Below are 13943 nucleotides of genomic sequence, written 5' to 3' on the forward strand. Positions count from 1 at the left end.
CGATAACTCGAAAATTTCAGCGATGACCTATACATGTTAGGGTACGAAAATTTTCGTAATTGAAATACGCAACTTGGTCATGGCCATGGACCAAGCTTGACTAAATCTTAAAACCAAAATTCGAAAAGTCAATAAATTTTCCTACAAATTTGCTTCAAAGACACTGAAGATTGAAACAATGGTTGCCGGGAAAAGACTCTGAAACAAGCAAACAGGAAAAATGAAGTTTTTTATACATCACTAAAATAGCGTAAATTTTTTACAACCAACTTTTAATATCAAAAAATATATCGATCGTAAAATTGTCAACTCTTTCAATAAAAATATTTTCAAAACTTTTAATCAAACCTAACATTTGATAAGGGTAAACATATTTTTTCAGTGGTTTTCAAATGAAATTGTAAATATTGGGTTTGATATTGGAAATCGGACACAAGTTGCTGAGTTATCCTCACTTACAAATGTGACGCTATTTTGGTGAAAGAAAAGTAAAGTCTGTAAAGTTTTTCCTATTTGCTTTTCTGGGTGTATTTCAGCAACCATTGGTTCAATCTTCATTCTTAAAGCAAATTTATTGGAAATTTTCTGATCCTTTCGAAAAAAAATTGGTCGTGACTTCCACGGGTGAAAAAATGCGTTATCAAAAAAAAATAATGATTCGCAGCTAGAAACGGTGCACGGTATCAATTTTTAAGGTAGAGTACTTTTTTATTGCAGCTTTGATTTTACATCAAAAATTAAAGTAAAAACAACTTTTTGACTTTTTTCAACGATTTAAAAAAAAAGAGTTTTTTGAAAAATTGGCAGCACTGCCAAATACATTTTTAATTTAAATGATCCATACAAGTCTCAATACAACTTTGGCAGCCGACCACACAAAAAATGGTACGTAAATATTCGAAAATTGGTATCTTATGATGGAACTTTTCTGATCGATCTGGTGTCTTGGGCAAAGTTGTTGGTACCGTAAACCGGGGTGACTTTGATAGGATTTCAATTTGTTTCTAGAATATTTTCCAACAGGTAAGGTTTTTCTCAAGATTATTATTTTTAAAACATGTACTGGGGTAGGCCACACAAAGCCCATGCACTATTTTGGAAAAAAAAGTTTTTTCAATAGTGTTTAGAAAAATAGTTACGTTGAAAATTCTTGGTTTAAATCCCGGGATGACTTTGATAGTCATAGTTTTTCTTGTTAAAATCATATTTAAGATGTTAAAACTTTATTTGTACATTAAATGTGCCATCACTAAAGTAGTTGATATAGTTTTTAATTAAAAAAAAACAATTTTTATATTTAGTTAACTAAGTTTATAAGCTTTTTAACAAAATACATATTAACTTTAGGTAAAATTGTTAAAATGTCAGAATTTTGCCTGAAATTTGTTAAAAATTGTTTTATTCATAAAATCATTGCTTTATATTGCATTTTATACTGAATTTGAAGCACGAATCACAAGTTCTCACATTTTACATGAAATTTGTTCAACTGAAATTGCTTATAAATTTGTAGATTTTTTTTAAATTGTGTTTCAAAAACACTTATTATTTATTATTTACAAACTTATTTAACCATCTCCTAGTGGAAAATTGTCCAAGGAATCCGAAAATGCATTCCATTTTCCGATTCAAAATCATGTTCATTGAGTAATCCATGACACTTTGAGATGTTTAAAATAGTGACTTTCATTAACATTTTCTTAACTATAGTTAACTAACTTTTTAAACTTTGTCACCTCCCCATTTCCGGGGAAAGTGCGAGCATGAGACAAGATGGAGGACTATTGAATAGCAGGAGTACCATTTCCTGCCCAGATGCAATAGAACACAGCAAACAATAAAAATGGGTCGAATTCCAACAGAATCCCAGATAATCAACCAGCCCTCCCAAGACAAGGATAAATTCAACCTACACAGAAATAAAAGAGGGGATTTTAGCGTACTTACATCTATATTGGCGAACTAAACCTAGTTGGCGTCCTTAAATCTAGAGTTGCGGGTGTAAACCTGTGTGTGTGTGTGACCCCCGTGTATCCCTCGACGATCCGGAACAACGTTGCTGCCCGGGCAGAACCCAGCTTGGTCACCGGCGTGAACGCCGGCCATCCGGTACATTAGCCCCGCCGTCCAGTCGGCAGGAATGCACAGCAGCGCACTGCTCCACACCACGGCTCCAGCCATGATGGAATTCAGCTTGTGAAACAGGAAATGAAGGCCTGCACAATGGCAGACAATAGAAATTAGCACACATTTCAGGGACGAAGCACATTTTGGGACTTATTTTAGAGACGGTTTAGCAGCTTTTTCTTACCGATCTCAAGTACTCCTATCTACTCCAGCATGGCCATGCTTTCCATGCTGATCGTAGACGCCACCTCACTAAGCACAAAAAAGTACAAAAAGGACTCAAATTAACACAAATTAAGCACACGAGGGAGGGTCGCCACTCTACCTCTCCACCACGACCAATTTACGGTGTCGCGGCACCTCGCACTCCAGTGCGGTTATTCTTCCACGCCTTGTTCTTCCTCCTAGGCGAAATAATCAAGATTACGATTAAATTTACGCTCACATCACAAAATCCGCAAAAATTACACTGGTGAGACGGTTTTCACCACAGAAATTCCTCGAACTAAACTTCTTCTTCAGGTCGATCGTCTGGCGGAAAATATATCGGGTTGACGATCGACGCGGTCTCCTTTACGATAAACCAGTGACTGATGACGATCCGCGGGCGACGATCGGCTATATTGCCTGACCGATCGCGCCTCGCTTTATCACTCACGGCTCTAGTTGGCGTCGGCCGATAAGAGATTGGAGAGTGAGTACCGGGGCGTCGCCAGGGTGGCTGCTCGACTTGATTTCCCCATCGGGAAATTAGTTTGGTGCTGGCATGGTTGATGTCGGTCCGGTATGTTGATGTGATGATGAGCATAAACATAATCGGTGGGTGTGCATGTTGTGTTTTGTGCTAGGGTAATCAATCAACGATCGGCCTTCAGTTTTTAAATTGCCCAATATCTAGTGCATACGTGCCTTATGTGCGTCCGGTTAGCTGGGAGATCACGCACTCGCGAGAGTAAGCGCGATCGTCATCGATCGGCTGCTGGGAAGCCGCGATCGATGATGATGATGGTTCTTGGCCTCTAGTTTGTGTTGTAAGTGTAGTGGTTTTATAAAATTCTAGAAGACAAAAGATCAAATTTTGCCCTGATCGGGATGGCTTAGGGCATTCTTCTTGTTATTCGCAGACTCCTACTGTTGCGATGGTAAACTGCAGCAGGCAGGTTACAATACCCCCACACCAGACAGAAATATGGGATTAGTATCAACCAAAGGAAGATATCTAAGACCAGTATTGCTGTGGTCGCTAGACACTCCTCGTAACCCACTCTCCCACAACAGACAAGCGGAATCCAATTTAATAAACTCACAGTTAAAACAATCCCAGTGTCTTATTATGATAACGTTCTTTTCTTTTTGATAGTCCATTTGTTCATTGATCATAAATTGGATTCTTGATTCAGTACATTCAATTAGGTTTCGATAAATACATTTTTGGTACACACACTCTTTCAAAAAATTCCTAGGTAAAATTGAATTCATCCCATTCATGCAAAGTCGTTCATGCAACACTTTAAAATAATAAAGTAAACTTTCACACACTTTAAAATCAACACTAAATCACTTCAATCATTTTTATTCATTCACTCTCACTATCAAACAATCTCACTCATTAATTGGGTGGCCAACCCTCATGTATACTATCAAACATACTATATCATACTAATTTCACTTAAATAAATAATCACAACACACTAAAATTGAAACCTAATCAGTTAGTACGAATCTATGCGGGTATTAAATCCTGAGCAGCAAAAATACCAATATTTCTTCCTTCTTCATCGGCTAGCTCATAAGATGAAGCGCCTTTTCTCCCAATTACTTTACACGGAACATAAACTGGGCCCAATTTAGCTGCATAATTATCTGGGGCACTTGAAATTTTGAAGTTCTTCTTATACACTTTTTGACCAACATTAAATCCCTGCGGTATTGTTTTATGTTTACTATCGTAACTCTTTTTGTATTTATCAAATTGTTTTTTGTTATTTTCAATTACTTTCTCATACAACGGACCAAGCACTGCCCTTCTCTGCTGGACAAATCGGTCAGGTGATGGATCAGAAGTATGACCACCTTGATGATGATCTCTCCCATCTAGAACCGACTCAAAACCATGCGCTAAGAAGAAAGGTGTAAATCCGGTTGAATAATGTTTTGTATTGTTAATTGCAAATTCTATTTCTGATAAGCGACTATCCCACACTCGGTGATCTTCCTGGCAGTACGTTCTAATACAAGCTAATATAACTCTGTTGACGCGTTCTACAGGGTTGTTTTGACAATGTCTTCGACTATTTTTAAAATGATGAACATGATATTTTTGTAATAAATCTTGAAATTTGTTGCCTAGAAACGTCACAGCATTATCCGATATCACAACTTGCGGAGAACCGTATTTTAAAAACCACTCTTTTTCTATAATTTCAGTTAAACTCTCAACACTTATCTTTCTCACAGGAAATAATCTGACAAACTTTGTAAAAACATCTAAACAAACTAACAAATCCATGTTACCATGTTTACTACGAACAAAACCACTTATGTAATCTAACGCGATCATTTGAAAAGGACGAGTAGCATTTTTATGCTCACCCATCGGTGGGACAGTAGCAATCGTTGGGTATTTTGTTTGTTTACATGTAGCACATTTAGAGAAAATTCGTTTCACATCTGATTTCATTTTTGGCCAGTAATATTTTAATTTGATTCTTTCTAACGTTTTATCAGTTCCTAGGTGCATTAGTTGCTCATGTTGTTCTACGACTAACTGTGTGACTTTGTCTGGTGGAACAACTAACTTCCACTCAAACCGGTTACCTTCAAAGTCTGATCTTGCCGCGATGAATTTGTGTAACTCTCCATTCTCAATTTTGAAATTCGGGTAGTCTTCGGGGTTGCTAGTTACTTTTCGTTTTAAATTTGTGAACCAAGCTGACGTGGAATCAGTGAAGATAGCACATACTGCTCGGCTCAAAGTATCACAGACAATATTCTCTTTCCCTTTCCTATGCTTAATGGTCATCGCATGGCCTTGCAGTTGCACTGACCAGCGAGACAAGCGTGACCCTGGCCTCCACTTAGAATCTCGAATGTATGTTACCGCTGAGCAGTCTGTAATCAATTCAAAATGTGAACCCTCAACATATGTTCTAAAATGATCAATTGATTCAAGTGCAGCTAATCCTTCCTTTTCTGTCGCAGCATATTTTTTCTCACACGACCTCAACTTTCTGGAAAAATAGGCAATAATATGTTCCTTCCCCTCAACCTCTTGCGTTAAAATACCTGCAATGGCCAGATCACTTGCATCAGTTTGAATTTTAAATTCTTTCGACCAATCGGGATTAGCGAGAACAGGTTCAGACATGAGACATTCTTTTAGTTTAATAAAAGCATGCTCAGCCTGATCGTTCCACTGAACCTTCTTGGGTGTACCTTTAAGCAAATCTGAGATTGGGGCTGCAATCCCACCAAAATTTGGAATAAAATTACGATAGTATCCCGCCATGCCCAAAAATCTGCGAATCTCCTTTGGAGTTTGTGGTCTAACAAACTTGGAGATCGCTGCTACTCTCTCAGGGTTGGGTTGATAGCCCTCTTCAGAAAGAATGAAACCTAAATATTTAATTTTTCGCAGACAGAATTTACATTTATCAATATTCACAGACAGATTTGCTTCACGCAAACACTCCGACACAATTTTTAAATACTTCACATGATCTTCAAAAGTCTCTGTCGCAACAATAATGTCATCGAGATAGGAAAAAATATATGGCTCGAACATTCCCTCTTTCAAAACTTTATCTAAAATCCTGGACAAAGTCGCACTACTATTTATTAGTCCAAATGGTAATCGTTTGTATTGGTATAAACCTCTTCCTATTATTTTGAAACTACACAATCTCCTAGACTCCTCAGACAACATCACTTGCAGAAACGACTCCTTCAAATCTATCACAGAAAAGTATTTATTTTTGCCTAAGTTACTGATAATTCTCATTGTGCTAGCCAATGGATAAGCATCCCTAATTGTTTTCGCATTTAACTTCCTAGCATCAAGACACAGTCTCATTTCACCGCTTTCTTTCTGAACTGGAACAACATGCAAAGCCCAGTCAGATCTTGAAGGTTCTATAATTTCCATCTTAAGTAAACGATCAATTTCTGTGTAAACTTTCTTCTGAATAGCAGGTGAAAATGGGTGTGGATTAAGATGAATTGGAGTGCTATCACTAAGTTCAATTGTGTGTTCCATAACATTACACGTCTCTAACGTCCCTGGTTTTGACACCTTAAATGAATCAGAGATTACTTTCAATTGCTCTGCTTGCTTAGCAGTGAGCACATGGGAATCGGGATTTGGATTTTGACTAGATTCAGTATTGTTAACAAAATAAGTTGACTGCTCAATACAACACACATTATTGCGATCACAACCAGAAAATGACAAAGTAATATTAAACAATTTAAAAAAATCCATCCCAAGTATGCACCTGTTGTCTAATTCTGATACAACTAAACAAGGTAAAATTTTAGTAACTCTATCCACATTAAAAGGTACATCAACAAAACCTAAAACTTCCATCGGATCACCACTCGCTGTCGAAATTGAAATCTCATTCTCTAACGGTTGAATCTCCAAAAAGCTAGTAAGATTTCCAAAATTTTCTCCTACAATTGACACATTACTACCACTGTCTAACAATCCATGCAGTTGCAACCCTAAAACATTGAATTTTAGAAAATATCGCTGATCGCCACTAAAATCAACACAAACTTCATTCACACTTTCAAATGTCCTTTCATATTCCATATCAGAATGCTCTGAATCAGACGCACACTCTCCACCCACATCAACTTCATCTGCTATTTGCTGAAATAAATCTATCATCGGTTCAGTTCTACAAACTGGAGGATTTGCGGGGGAGGGGAAAACCACCTCCTTCAATTTTCCCTTCGCCTGTTTTTTTCTTCACAGAACGGACACTCCTCATAGTGAAATTCTGGCAAACCACAAATACAACAAAAAACATTGCGACGAGAATAACAAGTACTAAAATGATGTCCAAACTTACGACAATTTAAACAAATACGACCATCAGGTTGTTTGTAATAATGCAAAATTTGTTCCCTATTCAACGATCTCCAACCATTCTCTGGATAGAACTCTTCTTGCGTTCTTCCTCTTTCTTGAGTACTTTGATTTCTGTTTGTATTCTGGTAATTTTGTTGTTGTTGCTGGTTGTTTCTATAGTTGTTTTGATTGTATGAACTTGACTGACCTGTATTTGATTGATTTTGGTTAAACTGACTATTTCTTGTGGCATTTTGGTTTGTTTGATTGTATCGGTTACTATTTTGTTGATTTGTTTGATTATTTCTTGTTGTTGATTGACCTACATGACTGTTCTCACGACTTTGATTAACTACCTGGCTCTGATTTTGTTGATTTTTTCCACGCTCATGAGGTTCTTGCGGTTTGTAACTCGTAGATGGTCCTTCCGTAATGATTTCGTGAATATTTTGGTTATCAAACGACTGTATAAGACGATTCATCAACCCTTCATTACAATTATCAATTCTGCCACACAGATCTTCCAGCTCATTGATGCTCATTCCCTTTCTCTTGATTAGCGCCAACCTGTCCCTGTAGTGCCACTTCATGGTGTGCCAAATAATATCAAATTTGTCCTCCTCAGCTAGTGGTGTAGTTCGGCACAAAAAGAACTGCTCCATCCTGACCAAAAAGTTTGAAAAAGTTTCATTTTTGTTTTGTGACATAGAAAACGATCTCACTTTGATGTAATGATCAATGTTGTTCGGCAGGTATTGATGTCTCAAAGCATGAATGAAAAAATCCCAATCTTCATTCCTAAAAGTCGGCCACTTCGAAACAAACCAATCCTGAGCTGGCCCAACCAGTAACAAATGTGCTGACTCAAAAAGCTCTGATTTAGTCACCCGCTCAGAATGAGCAAAAAATTCTACTCTGCGCAAAAACAAATTTAACCCTATACCATTGTCCGTGCCACTGTATTTGATAGGCCACTGCGATATTGGCAAAGTCTTCTTATTCGCCCTACCAGAAGTGTTCATGTTGTAAAACAACGGATTATTTGAAAAATTAACATTATCAAAAGAAGCTGATTTTATGTTAAATCCAGGTGGCAAAAGTTTTTCAGAGTCAACCGGCTTAACATCATCTAAATTAGGTGGCTTATCAAGATCCAAATCAGGTGCACCTCCCTTATCATCTTTAGATTTCGATTTCTTCTTACTCTTCTTATCTTTGGATGGTTTTGATTTTGATGATTCGGGTTTTTGAGGATCAGGTTTTGGGGGATCGGATTTTGGGGAATTTGGTTTAGGTTTTGGTGGTGGCGGGGGAGGATCAGGGATGGGACTTTTCTTCTTTGCTGGATCATCTTTTTCGCACCTTTTCTTCTGCTCTTGTGATTTGCTTGCATAAACTTCAGATAATTTCCTCATAAATCTCGGCGAAATTGTCAACCTTTTGATCTGCTTGGGGTTCATTTTCTTAATACTCATCACCGGACTAGAACTTTTAACACTTTCACCCGTACTATCACTACTTTCAGTTTCGCTCTCACTACCCGATGATTCCGTAGCACTGGTCTCAGATGAGGTCAAGAAAATTTCCTCTCCTTCTTCAGCCATAGTGTCCTTTTTCACTTAATCTTTCACAAGCACAATTTAAAAAAATAAATAAATAAATAAGATAAAAATGATTGAATAGATTTCCAAATCACTCACACAAAAAATTAAACTTTTCCAACAAAAACTGTTTACATGAACGATACTTTGAGAATCGGCCTTCATCCTGCTTCATTTCCAAATCCACCATTTACTAGAATTAAAATAATAAATATTCATGCAAAATTCTAAAAGTTCTAATGTTTTTTGGTAAGAATCAGTCAGACAAGCTTCAACCTCCGATAAATCGTTACTCCTCGGGGTCATAGGGCGTCATCGTCAGTGACTCAGCGCTGTTTCCAGGTTATCTTGACCGAATTCGAGATCCAATCAAGATCCTATTACTGACCGTCATCGTCTTGGACTCAAGTCTCCAGCGAGGCCGGTTTCATCCTGCAAAACTTCTTCTTTTTTTTGTTTTCTTCTAAAAATAGTTAAGATTCATGCAAGTTCAAATTCATCATTTATTTACAGCCAAAAAAAAATCATATATACAAATGTACAAAATATACAAAATTTCCTCCCATCACTTCTCGTATTGAAAATATTTACAAAAAATTCTCATGATCACTTCAACCTCAACTACATCTGGGAGAAAAATCAAATTAATCCCAATCAAAACGATCTATTTACAGTTTTATGTTTCAATTTTATCACTTTTCATCAATTCTTGTGTGTGTACACTATTCCATCGTTGGCGATCTCTTGAATTGATCACATAATCCTAGAAAATCAGAATCAGGAGAAAATATATGATTAGTTCAAAATTATGTACAAAATTTACAAATTTTTCCACGTTCAGGGTTATTTACAATTCCAATTGCAAATTATTTACAATTATAACTAAATATTAGTATATTATTTACAAAATTCTAAAATTAATGTATTATTTACAAGTTTCTAAAACTAGGGAAATTATTTACAAAAGTCCAAAAAATGGGAAAATTATTTACAACAGCGAAGAATAAGAAGATTACAAACTAAATGTACAAAATCTTCTTTTATTTCACAAAAAGCAACGCTGAAAAATCCTTTTCAAAATGGCTGATTGTTCAGAAGACACTGGTAATTGATTCTGCTGTACTTTTATTAACGTTGGGCGCCATTTTGTCACCTCCCATTTCCGGGGAAAGTGCGAGCATGAGACAAGATGGAGGACTATTGAATAGCAGGAGTACCATTTCCTGCCCAGATGCAATAGAACACAGCAAACAATAAAAATGGGTCGAATTCCAACAGAATCCCAGATAATCAACCAGCCCTCCCAAGACAAGGATAAATTCAACCTACACAGAAATAAAAGAGGGGATTTTAGCGTACTTACATCTATATTGGCGAACTAAACCTAGTTGGCGTCCTTAAATCTAGAGTTGCGGGTGTAAACCTGTGTGTGTGTGTGACCCCCGTGTATCCCTCGACGATCCGGAACAACGTTGCTGCCCGGGCAGAACCCAGCTTGGTCACCGGCGTGAACGCCGGCCATCCGGTACATTAGCCCCGCCGTCCAGTCGGCAGGAATGCACAGCAGCGCACTGCTCCACACCACGGCTCCAGCCATGATGGAATTCAGCTTGTGAAACAGGAAATGAAGGCCTGCACAATGGCAGACAATAGAAATTAGCACACATTTCAGGGACGAAGCACATTTTGGGACTTATTTTAGAGACGGTTTAGCAGCTTTTTCTTACCGATCTCAAGTACTCCTATCTACTCCAGCATGGCCATGCTTTCCATGCTGATCGTAGACGCCACCTCACTAAGCACAAAAAAGTACAAAAAGGACTCAAATTAACACAAATTAAGCACACGAGGGAGGGTCGCCACTCTACCTCTCCACCACGACCAATTTACGGTGTCGCGGCACCTCGCACTCCAGTGCGGTTATTCTTCCACGCCTTGTTCTTCCTCCTAGGCGAAATAATCAAGATTACGATTAAATTTACGCTCACATCACAAAATCCGCAAAAATTACACTGGTGAGACGGTTTTCACCACAGAAATTCCTCGAACTAAACTTCTTCTTCAGGTCGATCGTCTGGCGGAAAATATATCGGGTTGACGATCGACGCGGTCTCCTTTACGATAAACCAGTGACTGATGACGATCCGCGGGCGACGATCGGCTATATTGCCTGACCGATCGCGCCTCGCTTTATCACTCACGGCTCTAGTTGGCGTCGGCCGATAAGAGATTGGAGAGTGAGTACCGGGGCGTCGCCAGGGTGGCTGCTCGACTTGATTTCCCCATCGGGAAATTAGTTTGGTGCTGGCATGGTTGATGTCGGTCCGGTATGTTGATGTGATGATGAGCATAAACATAATCGGTGGGTGTGCATGTTGTGTTTTGTGCTAGGGTAATCAATCAACGATCGGCCTTCAGTTTTTAAATTGCCCAATATCTAGTGCATACGTGCCTTATGTGCGTCCGGTTAGCTGGGAGATCACGCACTCGCGAGAGTAAGCGCGATCGTCATCGATCGGCTGCTGGGAAGCCGCGATCGATGATGATGATGGTTCTTGGCCTCTTGTTTGTGTTGTAAGTGTAGTGGTTTTATAAAATTCTAGAAGACAAAAGATCAAATTTTGCCCTGATCGGGATGGCTTAGGGCATTCTTCTTGTTATTCGCAGACTCCTACTGTTGCGATGGTAAACTGCAGCAGGCAGGTTACAACTTTTCAAAATTTTATGTAAAGTTCTTCTTGAGGTACTTTGAACGCTTCTCTACCTCAGTCAGTATGATTCTAAACCATTCCGTAAGTATTTTAATTGTACTCTTCATTTTGCGGAAAAATCGCGAACCTATCAAAGTCACCCCGGCTATCAAAGTCTCCACGTTTTACGGTATTTGGGTAAAAAATGCTGATCTTTAAATTAACTTTATTTAAACAAAAAATCAATTTTAAAATTGTTTTTTTTTTGTGTTTGAATTTTTTGATAAGTTTAGGGGACTAAAACCCGCCATTTTCAAACCAAAAGAAACACGGCCAAAGCTCAGAATTATTTTTTTTTGAAAAAAAAAAATGTTGTCCAACTAAATTTTTATACTGCAGTTTTTAAATGTATAATCGAATTTGCAATTGAAAAGTAATATACAGCAACTTGATAAAAATCACAATTTTCAAGAGTGGAAAACTCAGATTTTGATTTTAACTAAAAATGTGCAGCTCTTTGATTTTTTTGCCCATAAGTAATCATCTCTGCAGCCTACAATTTTCTAATGCCAATATCTTAGCAACTAATGGTCCAATTTTCAATGTTAAAAAACAACACAAGAAACATTTGTGAAATTTTCTGATGTTTTCGAAAATAATATTTTGACTAACATTTCAAAAGGGCCAAATGTTCAAATAGTAAATTTTTTGGGTTAATTATTTCAACGTGTTAATGTTTATTCTAAAAACCGCAAATTTCACTGAAATAATTGCTTTTATACATCGTTGAAACCCACCCTCGACCGCAAAGCTCCTCCCCTCTTCACTTGAAGGTAAAATTCGCAAACGACTTCAAGGCGCTATTTTGCAAAAAAAAGACACTCAAAAAAATTGGATAACCCTACATTTGCGCCGGCTGAAGATGATCACGCGGGTAACTTTGCCAAATCTCGAGACGCCTCGCAAGAGAAAAAAAAAGTTTATTTTCTTTGCAAACGCGCAGCTCGCGAATCTGAATCCGTGGAGTGGCGTTTATTTACCTTTGATTCACGCTTGGCGAGAGAGCTTTTATCGGAATTTCGCATGAATGTTTGTGTTTTTTTTTTAATTCATGCTCTTTGCTTTTATGGGTGCTCATCTTTGCTTTTCTCAAGTGTGTGTTTGATTTCGAACACTCTTGCTTTCGTTTCGATAGCCGAAGACTCGGGCAAGTCTGAAGTAATTTTCCCAATCGAAGCAGTTTGATACATGTGTGTGGTGACTGTTGCACAATTTCTTTAATGATGAGATGAGACTGGGCTGATCATGGTGCTTTTTTTCGTAACTCGGTGTCTACAACAAACTGAGTTGGGATGGTCAGTACAGGTTTTTGCGAACATCAAATTTGAGTTCTTCGAACAGTTAGCTGTCTGCCTGCATGTCTTGGCAAGACATTTTCTACAAACTTGCCCACCCTTTGGCAATTAACAAAAGTTAGTGTCATTAAACAGTGAAAAACGCGACAATATCCTTGGCACCCAACAGCAACTCGCCTCCAACTTTTCGTGCCCCAGATTATGTTGTCATAATCCCAAAATCGTGCCCGTGCCAAGTATCGCGACACTTCCCTTCCCTTTGTAAATCCCTTTTCCGCTAGCTTCCATTGTCCTGACCAATGTCGTCTGCCCGTTCGTCGAGGGGTCGTCCGTCGATAACCCACTTTTGAGCACTGCATTCAGTGAAGAAATATTTATAAACAGAAATGGGATCACAACCAAAAAAAGAAAAAGTGTTTCGTCTCTCGTTTTGTCCTCTCATAAAAGCTTCGACGAAATCAATAAACACCTACACGACAATATCTGTAGGACAGAAGGAGAACATAACGAGCGACGCCGACGTCGTCGTAAAACGAGGGCCACCCACCCACCACCCACTTGGCAACAGCAACCCCAGTGGAGTCCCTAGCGAAGATCGCTGGGTGGATCGAAATCAAAAAGTTTTCCTTGCCGACATGAAAATGAAATTTTGCCGGCAATATACCATTGCCGATACTTTTGAGTTTTTTAGACAGGGTGTAGAACTTTGTCGAGTGTGACAAAATGTTTTAAAAGTAAAAATTTAAAAAAATATTTTTGAGGATTGAGGAAAACAATTTTTTTTTATAAATGGTCGGCAAATTTAAGTCATTTAAAAATCCTCGCAACCAAACACTGACAAAGTTCGAAAGCTTTCAATCTCTTTCCCCTAGCTCTCTTACGTCAGCAATGATAGCCCTTTGGCGAAAGTGATTTCCCCAAAGAAGCAACTTGGTTCTCTCCCCCCTTCCAAAATGTATTCTCCAGGTTGTGAAATCAGATTCTAAAACGTATCTAACCGACACAAAAGCAGGGGCCTTCCGCTTCAATTGCCAAGTTTTGATTACACAGGTGTGTGAAATTTTGCCCGCAGCAGAGGCAGTGTCTTTTGAGGCAT

General features: G+C 38.3%; 2 protein-coding genes and 1 long non-coding RNA gene across 3 annotated transcripts in view; 1 reads left to right on the top strand and 2 right to left on the bottom strand.

Annotated features, from left to right (window-relative positions):
• LOC120413418 (sodium- and chloride-dependent neutral and basic amino acid transporter B(0+)) overlaps positions 1–13943 on the top strand; it is a 205739-nt gene that overhangs the window by 88007 nt on the left and 103789 nt on the right. The window lies entirely within an intron of this gene.
• Positions 1814–3138, bottom strand: LOC120413420 (uncharacterized). The gene is made up of 4 exons (XR_005604941.2): positions 2596–3138; positions 2453–2531; positions 2312–2379; positions 1814–2216 (listed from the first exon to the last, which is right to left on the bottom strand). It is a non-coding gene; the product is annotated as an uncharacterized LOC120413420 (long non-coding RNA).
• LOC120413419 (uncharacterized) lies at positions 6644–11506 on the bottom strand. Its single transcript, XM_052711158.1, has 5 exons — positions 10814–11506; positions 10671–10749; positions 10530–10597; positions 10166–10434; positions 6644–9565 (listed from the first exon to the last, which is right to left on the bottom strand). Exon 5 carries the CDS (start codon positions 8803–8805, stop codon positions 7072–7074), a length of 1734 nt encoding a protein of 577 aa, XP_052567118.1. The 5' UTR covers positions 8806–9565; positions 10166–10434; positions 10530–10597; positions 10671–10749; positions 10814–11506; the 3' UTR covers positions 6644–7071.

Source organism: Culex pipiens, chromosome 3 (assembly GCF_016801865.2).
Source record: "Culex pipiens pallens isolate TS chromosome 3, TS_CPP_V2, whole genome shotgun sequence".
In the NCBI taxonomy this organism is placed as follows: Eukaryota; Metazoa; Arthropoda; class Insecta; order Diptera; family Culicidae; genus Culex; species Culex pipiens.

What these genes read in the sequence shown, in the direction of transcription:
- LOC120413419 (XM_052711158.1), bottom strand. Translation starts at nt 8,805, where the DNA reads ATGGCTGAAGAAGGAGAGGAAATTTTCTTGACCTCATCTGAGACCAGT.